The sequence below is a fragment of the Triplophysa rosa genome, linkage group LG14 (genome assembly GCF_024868665.1).
Source record: "Triplophysa rosa linkage group LG14, Trosa_1v2, whole genome shotgun sequence".
Taxonomy (NCBI): Eukaryota; Metazoa; Chordata; class Actinopteri; order Cypriniformes; family Nemacheilidae; genus Triplophysa; species Triplophysa rosa.
Genome location: NC_079903.1, coordinates 23,421,172 through 23,433,624, shown reverse-complemented (window position 1 = coordinate 23,433,624; position 12,453 = coordinate 23,421,172). Strand labels below are relative to the sequence as shown.

Here is a 12,453-nt window from a genome sequence, read left to right as displayed (position 1 = left end):
TAAGTTCATGTTGTCATCTCGATCAGGACTTCCCGAGGAAGAGATTCTACATCGTCGTGTAGGTTATTATTTCTGATATGAAAAAGGAGAACATGAATACTGAATATTCTGCAGATAAAATAAATCACTGTTTAGAGAGTCGAACCTTTCACGTGTATATGAAAACAGACTCGCGTTACTTTAAACAACACAACTTTGTTCTCGCACAAACACTTCTGCTTCTACACACACAAAAACGCTTCAGGTGTGTTTGAGATTCTCAGCCGAGCTTTATGGGTCAGGATGAAGTGACCCGACAGAAAGACATTGCGTGCGTGCGCGCGCACACACACACACACACACACACACACACACACACACACGCACACACGCACACACGCACACACTGTTGTTTAATGTCAGTACCGTGAGCACAGTGGACATCTGTGGGTCAGATGTTTCTAGAAGGAGAAGTTTGTGCTTTTCTGTTCATTCTTGAGTGAAATGTTGAAAATAACTTTACACAGACACGCACACGTGTGTGTTGTCACAGCTGGACTGATGTTTTATTTAACACTAGAGAAGGAAAAAGACATTTGAAACATTCATACGTTTGTTTGTCGTTTTCACAGGACGCGCTCATCAACCGTCTCCATGACGTACAGATTACACAGTCCTGATTGGTCATCACACGCTCGCTTCTCCATGACAACAGACCTGTTGACAGTAATCAGACATTTGTGAATCTCATTTGACCTGACGTGATATCCTCCATCTGAGGTTACACACGTGACATGTGCATGATGAGTAAGACATTTCTTTTTTGTTTGTTTGTATATTTTGTGGATTTGTGTGTGTGATGTGTGCACCTGTCGTGTCCCAGCAGGCGGAAGGTGTTTTTGGGGTCCGTGATCTCCTGCAATATGTCAGTGAATCCCGGTCCTCTCCTCTGCCAGCCGTGTTTCCAGAAGGCGATCAACGTGTCGTCACAATGCACTGATGATGTCAGAGATGACGTCAGTGATGATGTCACACCCTCACTTCTCACACTCATATGATCTGCGTCACTCACCCACAGCGTCGATGTCCATGTTAAAGGTGACGTCTGTCGGCTGCTGTTTGAAGTTCTTCACTGATCCGTCCAAACTGAGCGTGTGAAGCGAGTCTGTGAGCGAGAGAGAGACGCTGTGACATCACAGAAACAGACATGAAGTGTGACGCTGTGATGCTGAGTACTCACTGTCAATCAAAACCAGAAGTGTGTCGCTCTCCAGCTGATTCAACTGAACCCTCTCGGCGCTGCGGCTCTCTGACAAACACAAACACACGTTCATCAGCTGCGTTGTGTGTGGGATATTGTGTGTTGTATTGTGCGTGCGTGTTAGATGTGTACCGAGTCCCGTATCAGCGAACCAGGATGTGTTTGAGTTGAGATCGATGGATCCCAGCTGAACAGGTTGTGTTGGAGCGGCTCCTCTGCTCGCTCGGATGAACACATGTGGATATTCCTGATCAGGTACCGCCAGCATCTCAAACACACGCAGCGGCGACGGCAACGGGAAATCAAATTGCTGTGATGTCACAGTGAAGAGATCATCATCATCATCATCACAGACACTCAGATTACTCAACAACTCATTACTCACAACAGTAAACGTATCATAATCACGGTTAATAAACGATCGTTCAACTCAACACATGTAGAGATTCAGTAAAGTCAACTTCTATTTCATGTTTCACACAGAGAGAGAGGGGAAAACTCAATAAACAACAAATAATGATGTTGAAATGTTGTGTATTTGTTGTGTTCGGTGTGTGTGTGGACAGAAAGGTTTTATTATTATATTTTATACCACGGTGCTGTGAAATGCTTCATTCTGATCGGCTGACCAACGCATTCTTTTTCAGTCAAACGCACACCACCTATGAAGTAGTTCCAGATCTGTCAACCGAATGACAGTTCGATATCACTGCGCCAAGTTTAACTGAATACTGTAGCCTACTGTCCTCCACTGAATTGAGATTTAACAACAAACAAAATGAGAGGTAATTTCCATCGTTTGAGAAGAAATAACTATGAATATTGATGAACAGCATGACAGTTTCAACAACACCACCAAGTGGCAGCGCTGTGCTGGAATTTTAAGTCAATTGAGTGATTTGGTCTTTTCAGCTGGTTCACCAAGATGATTTGTTCAGACTGCTTCACTGATTCCTTCAGTGACCATTTCGTCATATATTACATACATAGGCCAGGAGGTGGCGAAAATTAGTGTCAGTAGAATTGTTTTGGAACCTGATGTTCCAAATATGGTCAGAGGCGTCACATTTCCCTCACACGCTTGCAGTATTCCACCAATCACTACGCACTGGTGAACTGGCCAATCACAGCACACCTCGCTTTTCAAAGAGGAGATACAAACATTCACGGTATGTTGACAATACAGCGTTTTTGAACCTTAAATCATGTAAACACACGTTGCATTACATCTAAAACAAACCATAACATTCCTTTTAGCCGTGTCATATGACCCCTTTAAAATTGCCTGACGTGACGATTTCTCATATTTAATCAAACCAACACGTAAACAACAGCAGCATGTTTAAGTGTCATTAATGGGTCATACACTTGAATTATTGTACATATGATTATATACATGCTTATAACAAACAATACTGTACTTTCAATAGGAAAAATAACTTTTTAATACAAACCACAGTTAAATCATCATGTTTGTAAAATAGTACATCTAGGGTTTTAAAATGTAACGTTCACGCATGCTATTTACAGTACAACCATTGTATTGGCATGGTAAGAAGACAAAGTACATTGTGTCCATATCTGTACAGTACTTGTTGAACGAGACCTCCTCTTACATCTCGTTGAAAAGTGCCGGACTTCCCATCACTATCTCGTTCACGAACGAGAATCAGCGGGTCCTTTCGTTCGGACTCAAACACGGCTCGTTCGTTCAGTGAAGGGCGTATTCGTTCAGCACATTCAACCAATCATATGCTCTGTCAAAGCTCACACTCGAACGCCATTGGCTCGTGCTTTAGACACTCTTTTAGAAGACGCTCTTGATGCTCGAGGAAGAGATTTCAGTGAACGAGAACGATTCGTTCACTTAAAAGATTTGTTCAAAAAGAACGATTCGTTCACTTAAAAGATTTGTTCAAAAAGAACGATTCGTTCACTTAAAAGATTTGTTCAAAAAGAACGATTCGTTCACTTAAAAGATTTGTTCAAAAAGAACGACTCGTTCACGAACGTAACATCAGTGTCCAGACGAAAAACGAAAGCGAACGGCAAACCACACGACACAATCAGCGGTTTAAAGATAACACTTGAAAACACGAAAATAACCACAAAGAACAGCTTTATTTGTTTAATAGTTGGCTTTGAGTAAGAAAAATACGTGCGTGGGGAAGAGATAAACGGCCTTTAAATACAGAGCAGCAAGAAGCTTTCTGTGAGAACCGCAGCTGGCACAGAAAACTCTTGATCAATGCTTTTGATATGACCAGGCTGTTGAATACGACGAAAACAAATATCGATACTTGGCATTTGTATCTAAATGAGGGTCGTCCTCTCGCTCGCTCTCTGATAACTGCGCACTCACACGCTCGAGCATCAGCTTCAGATGAGACGCGTAAGAAATTAGTCCTATTAAATTGGCGTCTTATTAGAAAACAGCGCATTCCAGGACAAAAACCTTCAAAATGTCTTGACAGCAAACATCAGAAGACCGTGGTAACCGTGGTATAAGCGGAACACTTGACTACGGTCCGTCGAATTCTGCGCGTCGTGGCCGCATCACCAGCTGCACAGTGTGCATTCTTTTTTTAAGAACTCAACGGCCCGTCGTCAATGATTCCTTACGCAGTAATAAGAATCATTCAGTAAAATAATAAAGAACTGAAAAGCTGTGGGTGTCTACCCTTACGAAACAAAAAAATACGAGATTATACTGGAAAATGTAATGCACTTAATCAAACACAATTCTGTGTACTGGAATCACATACTTATGTTTTTCAATATAAAAAGCAACAGATGCTTATGTATTATTCCATACATCGTAATATATCAGCAATTATTCTATATGTATGTACTGTATTCTACACAATTGAATATATTGACAGTTGAGGAAGCTATATTTTTTGTGTAATGGTAATGACATGCCGTATTGTGAGTGTGTCTTCAGATGTGTGGGATGGAGTGATTTACATTTACATTTATGCATTTGGCAAACGCTAGGGCTGTCACGATTATGAAATTTGGCTGACGATTAATTGTCTAATAAATCATTGCGATTATGACGATTAATTGTCTGTTTTTGAGCTTTAACATTTAATTCTCATACATTTTTTATTCAGCTTTGAAACGACCATATTGTTCTGAATACAAGACTATGTTCTTTTTCTTAGAAATACATCAGAAAAAATTGGGTCATATATTTAAGGTTTAGGCTTTTACCTGTCAATAATACAACCGCCAAATACTTGTAAATTGATCAGGTGTGAATTGAAGCCACCATTAAAATACTATCAGTCATAGAAAAGCTTCTAGTCTGTTTTTTCTCACTTGCAAGACTACAGTAAAATTTTACTTCTATGTTAATGAGATTTTGGCAGGCTGGTTTTCACGCTGAAATAATATTAAATTGTACTGCAGGTAATTTTTATGGTATATGCTTTAGTTATTTTTAAGTGATTGTGTTGTGGTGGTACATTTGACAAGTATTACCATGCTTTAGTAACAATATATACACTAAAATATGCAATATGCAGATGCACTACAGCTCCCCCTAGTGTCTTCTATAGAGATGTGCAATAATTGAGATGATCAGAAACAATCGCGATGAGATGATTATTTAATAATCGTGACAGCCCTAGCAGACGCTTTTATCCAAAGCGACTTACATTGCATTGTATTATACATTTTGTTTCTAAGAATGTGCAATCCCCTGGGATCGAACCCATGACCTTGATGTTGCTAGCGCCATTCTCTAACCACTGAGCTACAGGAAAGATTTTCGAGGTGATAAACAGCGAGACGTCTGAAGTGCAGATGAAGAAGAAGAATCACCTTTATGAGCATGAACTTGTGCATGGGCTCGTACCACTGAAGCAGAACCACACCAGACTCCAGCGCACAACACAGAAACACACAACCGTTGTGAGCGTTATGAGCTACACACACAGAGAGAGAGAGAGAGAGCACATCTGAGGTCAGATGACATGTTTGTGTGATATGAAGTGCAGATGTATTGATTTCATCATCTCACCCACTGAACACCGTCTGCAACCTTTTGTGTCAGGAATCTTTGAGCTGATCACAAACTTCCTGTGGTGACAAAACACACACAACCATTACTCTGCGTGTGCGCGTGTGTGTGTGTGTGTGTGTGCGTGTGTGCGTGTGCGCGTGCGCGTGCGCGCGTGTGTGTGTGTGTGCGTGTGCGCGCGTGTGTGCGTGTGCGCGTGCGTGTGTGTGTGTGTGTGTGTGTGTGTGTGTGTGTGTGTGTGTGTGTGTGTGTGTGTTGTATTCAGGTACTATTACAGTTTTGGGTCTAATATATCAATACCATACATATGTAGTTACTTTCCCTAACCCTAAACTATGACAAAACATCACATGAACACAAAAAACATCACACACACACACACACACGTCAAGGGTCCCGTTGTGCGGTACATTTGTCCAGTGTGTGTATTGTGGTATTTATTTCTCACCTGAGACCGACATTAAAACATTACCGATGGTGTAAATCCACACACACTTGCCTGGAAAGAGCTGAGACAGAAACTCGGATGAATCAGATGAAAGTCAGACGTGAATCTCAACAGGATTGATGTCATGTGCGTGTTACTCTCTCACCTGCTCCATGGTGGTCTCTGAGCTGTTGAGGTTTAGTGTGTAGATTCCCTCATCTGCCCCCAAAATCAGATGGTTCTCTAAACATCACACACAACACACACACATGAGTGACAGCTCATCACTCCACACACACCAGAGGCTATGACATCATCATCTGACCGATACCTCTGCTGATGGGATGTTCCCACGGAGTGGAGCAGTTGATCTTCAACGGACACCCGTGAAAAACCTTCCTGAAGACGATCTGTCAGGAGCACACCATCAACACTCATGACACGCATCACTGAGAAGTGTTTACTGAAGTTAAAGAATCACAACGTACCGGCCGTTTCCTGACCACTGGACTGAAACACTCCACCGCATCCTAAACACACACAACAAACACCAGCTGTCAATCATCTGACAGCTGTGACATCACTTCCTCCGGTCACACGTGTGAGAGATGAAGACACACCTGAGGCACGTGTGGAGCTCGTCTGCGTCTTCTGTCCTTCTTGGGCGGCAGTTCAGGAGGCTGCGGGGCCGCTGGAGCGTCAGCGCAAAAACTGGAGAATGATGACGGGTCTGCAGCACACACACACACACAAGTGGTGCAGGATCTGTTTGTTCCTGTAAACCGCACATGTGTTTGTGTGTGTTTCTCACCTGAGTTGACGTTGCGTACCGAGCGTGGTCGTGGGACGGGTCGAGTGTGTGTGTGTGTTCCACTGGAGGTCCTCAATAAAGGTGTCGCACCACAGACACCAAGAAATTTACTCTCCTCATCTTCTGCCGTCACAGTCTCCTCTGAACTTGTGCCAATCTTTGGCTACACGTACAAACACACAAACACGTGCACGCACACACACACACACACACACACACACACACACACACACACACACATGCACGCACATTTTAATATTTTATTTGAGTCCGCTTAAAGGAAATCATTTACAGGGACAAAAATATTTATAGATACAGATAAATGCATATCCACTCAATCATGGACCAGTGTTATACAACAAATGTACACAATATTAAAGATACAATTCAGTTGTTAGGGATATAAATAACAGCGTCTCCACCATATACCGCGGCTGCCTATAATCGCAGACACAGCACAGTACTTTGCTAAGCGCTTGGCCCTCTTTTTAGACATTCCAAGTTGTTGAAGTCCTCTTAACACCAACCTATGTACATGTCCAAGCTGCCGAATATAAAAACAAGCAATCGACCCCGATAACCCATCTCTGCAATGATGCTCAGAAGAGGTTGGTATTTAATCATTTTTGTCATAAAGGCTTCTTCCAAACTAGAGTCAAAGGTACACGCAACCTCTAAAACAAACACTTCTTTACACTCCTCATTGATCACAATAACATCTGGTGTATTAGCAGATAAATGTGAAAATACTTCAGCATTACTATTATTGCATTGAAACATAGAAGGTTTTACACAGGAATGTTGATACATTGTTACTCTGGGTGAAAGGAAGCTTGATACACACACGCACACACACACACAATAAACACACACGCACACACACACAATAAACACACACGCAAACACACACACACATGCTGGGTTTCCATGTTTTATGGGGACATTCATAAACACAATGGTGTTTATACTGTACAAACTGTATCTCATATTCCCTCCCCCTAACCCTAACAATCACACACAACTGTCTGCTCTTTTACATTTTCACTAAAGTTCATTCTGTATGATTTATAAGCTTGTTTCCTCATGGGGACCAAAACATGTCCCCACAAGGACAAGGGTTTTGGATATTGCCATCTTTGTGGGGACATTTTGTCCCCATACCGTAGGGTTTACCCTTCCCTCACACACACACACATGCACGCACACACACACGAACACACACAAACACACACACTTTTGTTTTTATAGCTCTTAATGTCACATTAAACCGATTTTAAGCACTATAACACTCATGTAGGACACATTATTATCAATCAATCAGGTAAAGAGTGTATTGATTTGACTTCAGTGTTTTTATGAATCACATGAAGAGTTCAGACTCACTTTTGGAGGAAGAGGAGGAGGAACATCACTGAACTGCAGTGTGTTGCTGAAAAAAACACACATCACAATCATTGTGTGTGTGTTTGTTTGTATTTGTATTTGTGTGTGTGTGTGTGTGTGTGTGTGTGTGTGTTTGTGTGCATGTGTGTGTGTGCGTGTGTGTGTGTGTGTGTGTGTGTGTGTGTGTGTGTGTGTGTGTGTGTGTGTGTGTGTGTGTGTGTTTGTTTGTTTGCATGTGTGTGCGTGCGTTTGTTTGTATGTGTGTGCGTGCGTGCGTGCGTGCGTGTGTGTGTTTGTTTGTTTGTTTGTGTGCATGTGTGTGCGTGCGTTTGTTTGTATGTGTGTGTGCGCGTGTGTGTGTGTGTACAGGTGTTTTACCTCATGAAGTGAGCGGCAGGTCTGTGAGTGGAGAAGAGAACGTTATTAAACATGAAGACTTCACACATATTTAAAAACTGACAGAAGAAAATAAACTCTTACATATCCACATCATCATAATCATCGTCATCATCCGTGTCCAAACTCTCATGTCTGTCAGAAACAAGAGTTTCTCTGAACACACACACACCCATTTAAAGAACATTTGATGTATATTTGACATACAGCAGCATCTCTTACCTGATTGGCTCTTTATTGGCAGCAGTGTTTTGATCACATGACCGTTGTAACTGCATGACATCATCACATGACATCACATGAGTGACACGTACGCACCTTCTAAATCATTCCACAGAGTTCTAGTGTGTCTTTATATGAAACTGACTCTAATGACTATAACTCACATTTCCTCCATTAATCCCTCGTGCATCATATCGCTCCTGTCCTTCTGAAACCTTATATCTCCATAGTTTGTGATTTTTAGTTTTTGCCATAAATTATTATTATTAGTCACCCTTTATATTTGTCGCTGGGTTTTGCAAACCCTATAAAAAGTATTCAAAAGTGCTTGTCAACTTTGAATTTAAACATCTGAGGTTTCGTAAGGACAGAAACAATATTTAGAAAAAAAACTTTTTTTCATTGAGTCAATGGAAAGCACTTTCACTCACCATTCTGTGTGAAGAGTCTCGTTTGCTGGCCACGGGTCTTTGTGTGTAAATTTGATCCACTGAAACACAGAACACACGCTCAACAAAGTTGTTATAATAATATAAAAATCACACGCACGCACACACGCGCACACACACGCGCATGTCTGGTTTACTATCTCCGCACACACACACACACACACACACACACACGCACGCACGCACGCACGCACGCACGCACGCACGCGCACACACACACACACACACACTCACAGACACACACACACACACACACAAAGCACACACAATACACACACTCACAGACACACACAGCACACACAAAACACACACTCACAGACACACATCAGTGTCTTACAGCAGATGTCTGAGTTTGTTCTCTCTGCCTGGTTGTGTCGGTTCATTGAGTGAATTCTTCTGAGGGAACTTACAACAACCTGAGAAAGAGACACACATGAGCTCAGTAGTCTCTTCTGTGTGAGTGTGTAGCAATACCAATAGATTTCGACCTTGTGGGGACAATTTTCAGGTCCCCATGAGGGAAAACAGCTTATTACATTTACATTTACATTTAGTCATTTAGCAGACGCTTTTATCCAAAGCCACTTACAGATGAGGGAAACAATGGAAGCAACTGGAACAACATAAGGACAACATGAAGCATAAGTGCAATAAAAAAAACTGGTCTCATATAGCCTATCACAGTATACACAGCTAAGTTTTAAAGAGAAGTCAGAACTGATCGGTCAGGTGTTGACGGAAGAGACGTGTTTTCAGACGGTTCTTAAAGATGGCTACAGAATCTGCTGATCTTGTAGCAGCGGGGCAGATCATTCCACAAATGTGGAACCAATCCCGAGAAGGTACTTGAGAGAGATTTTTTACCTTTTTGGGATGACACCACAAGACGTCGTTCGTTTGCAGAGCGTAGGGATGTGGCAGGTATATAAGTATGCATTAGCGAGTGAAGGTAAGGGGTGCTGAACCAGTGGTGGTCTTGTAGGCCAGGGGCAGAGTCTTCAATTCAATTTTATTTATATAGCGCTTTTCACAATGTGCATTGTTCCAAAGCAGCTTTACAGGAGCAAATAAGAAAAACACAGAAAGGTAAAACACAGCACAGTGCATGGTGTTTATAGACCAAGCAAGATCATTATAATAAATAATATCTAATAAATAAATGAATAAATAAATAAATAAATGCAGTCTTGAATTTGATGCGTGACTATCGGGAGCCAATGTAACTTAGTGAAGAGTGGAGTGACGTGCGCTCTCTTCGGTTCATTGAAGACCACTCTTGCCGCTGCATTCTGGATCATCTGTAGAGGTCTGGTTGTGCAAGCTGGAAGTCCAGCCAGTAGCGCATTGCAGTAGTCCAGTCTGGACAGAACAAGAGCCTGGACTAGGACTTGTGTAGCATGCTCGGATAGGAAAGGTCTAATTTTCCTAATATTGTAGAGGATGAATCTACAGGACCGGGTGGTGCTGGCAACATAATCAGTGAAGTTAAGCCGATCGTCGATCACCACTCCCAGGTTTCTGGCCGTTCTGGAAGATGTGATGGTTGATGAGCCCAGTTGAATGGAGAAATTGTGATGGATCCTAGGGTGGGACGGGATTACAAGCAGTTCTGTTTTAGCAAGGTTCAGCTGCAGGTGATGGTCCTTCATCCAGAGTGAGATGTCGGCTAGGCATGCTGAAATGCGTGCAGAAACAGTCGGATCGTCAGGCTGAAATGACTGGTGGAGTTGTGTATCATCCGCATAGCAGTGATAGGAAAAGCCATGTTTCCGAATGACAGAGCCTAGGGATGTCATGTATATAGAAAATAGCAACGGACCAAGCACTGAGCCGTGAGGCACCCCTGTGTCGAGATGTTGGGTCTCAGAGACCTCTCCTCTCCAGGATACTCTAAATGACCTACCTGAGAGGTAAGACCTGAACCATTGTAGCACCACTCCAGAGACACCCATGACCTTGAGGGTCGACAGGAGTATGTGCTGGTTAACAGTGTCAAAGGCAGCAGACAGATCCAGTAGGATAAATACAGATGAGTTAGAGGCGGCTCTTGCCAGTCTCAGGGCTTCAATGACTGAGAGCAGCGCAGTCTCAGTGGATTGACTGCTCTTGAAACCAGACTGGTTACTGTCCAGGAGGTTGTTCTGGGTGAGAAAGGATGAGAACTGGTTACATACCACCCATTCAAGAGTTTTAGCAATGAAGGGGAGGAGTGATACCGGTCTGTAGTTGTCTAACAGTGCAGGATTAAGAGTGGGTTTCTTCAGTAGTGGGGTAATACGGGCCTCTTTGAAGACTGCGGGAAATGTACCAGTGGTGAGAGACGAGTTGATAATGTGGGTCAGAGCGGGAACAACCGATGGAGAGATGGCCTGGAGGAGATGAGTGGGGATGGGATCTAGCAGGCAGGTAGTTGGGCGGTTAGAAGACATGACCGTGGAGACATCATCTTGAGATAGGAGAGGGAACGAGGGGAACGAGCATGTGTCGGGGGTTTGGGCATGAACAGGAGGCGGCGGCACAGAGAACTGACTGCTCATGGTGGTCGTTTTCTTTACGAAGAAAGACACAAAATCATCAGCTGTTCATTCTGATGGAGGTGAGGGGGCAGGCGGGGAAAGAAGAGCAGAGAAGGTTTTAAAGAGAGTATGAGAGTTAGGCGAGCAAAGGAGACATCAGCAGAGAAAGAAGAGAGGAGAGACTGACAGAGACGGAGGTCAGTGGGTTGTTTAGATTTGGTAAACCACTTTCTCTCAGCAGACCTGAGTGTGGCGCGATGCTCACGGAGAATATCAGATAACCAGTGGGCAGAAGGGGATGCACGAGATGGCATAGATGTTAGAGGGCATAAGCCGTCTAAGCAGGAGGTTAGTGTGGAGCAAAGAGTGTCGGTGGCAATCATTCAGAATTGTATTTATCGAAAATTAGAAAATGCAGAAAGGTTTGTGTGATTATTAGATTTTGGGGTAGGGTTAGGGGACAGAATATATCATAAACCTGATATAAAATCAAAGGAAGTCTATGGAATGTCCCCATAAAACATGGAAACCAGTGTTTGTGTGTGTGTACTTGTACATCTATATTTGTGAGGACCGGTTTGAGTTGTAGACCAGTGGTGTGAGGACAAGGAGAGTAAAGTGAGGACATTTTGGCCGGTCCTCACTTCCAGAGACCCCTTTAAAGGGCTGTTTGAGGGTGAAGACTTGGTTTTAGGCTTTAGGTTATAATAGGCCCTTTTCACAATGACGTCACTTAACTTCTGCCTTTTCGCAAAGCAGGGTATCATAACATCCGTCTTGCAACAAACAAGAAGAAGAAGAATTTCCGTTTTTCCGTCGCGCTGGAATTTAACAACAGTAAAAAAAACCTGACAGAACACGTATTCAAGTACTTATCCTAGCACCTTCGCTAACACAAAAACAAAATAAAACACTTACCTTCATAATCAAACAGGTACTGTTCAACGAAGAATTTGTATCCTTTCTCTAGCTTTGATCTTGT

The 12,453-nt window shown here is 42.8% G+C and overlaps 1 protein-coding gene across 1 annotated transcript in view; it reads right to left on the bottom strand.

The window, feature by feature from the left end:
- Positions 1 to 519: 519 nt before the first annotated feature.
- LOC130564502 (mitogen-activated protein kinase kinase kinase kinase 5) overlaps positions 520 to 12,453 on the bottom strand; it is a 20,806-nt gene continuing 8,872 nt past the window's right edge. Inside the window, exons 13-31 of the mRNA XM_057350581.1 lie at positions 9,293 to 9,371; positions 8,938 to 8,996; positions 8,507 to 8,556; positions 8,369 to 8,419; positions 8,267 to 8,287; positions 7,889 to 7,934; positions 6,506 to 6,668; positions 6,315 to 6,424; positions 6,183 to 6,224; positions 6,026 to 6,104; positions 5,861 to 5,937; positions 5,716 to 5,776; positions 5,268 to 5,348; positions 5,069 to 5,172; positions 1,373 to 1,550; positions 1,220 to 1,288; positions 1,052 to 1,144; positions 849 to 975; positions 520 to 696 (exon numbers count right to left, since the gene is read on the bottom strand). Coding sequence (XP_057206564.1) covers positions 606 to 696; positions 849 to 975; positions 1,052 to 1,144; positions 1,220 to 1,288; positions 1,373 to 1,550; positions 5,069 to 5,172; positions 5,268 to 5,348; positions 5,716 to 5,776; positions 5,861 to 5,937; positions 6,026 to 6,104; positions 6,183 to 6,224; positions 6,315 to 6,424; positions 6,506 to 6,668; positions 7,889 to 7,934; positions 8,267 to 8,287; positions 8,369 to 8,419; positions 8,507 to 8,556; positions 8,938 to 8,996; positions 9,293 to 9,371 — 1,581 coding nt within the window. The 3' untranslated portion in view covers positions 520 to 605. The remainder of the gene's footprint in view (positions 697 to 848; positions 976 to 1,051; positions 1,145 to 1,219; positions 1,289 to 1,372; positions 1,551 to 5,068; positions 5,173 to 5,267; positions 5,349 to 5,715; positions 5,777 to 5,860; positions 5,938 to 6,025; positions 6,105 to 6,182; positions 6,225 to 6,314; positions 6,425 to 6,505; positions 6,669 to 7,888; positions 7,935 to 8,266; positions 8,288 to 8,368; positions 8,420 to 8,506; positions 8,557 to 8,937; positions 8,997 to 9,292; positions 9,372 to 12,453) is intronic.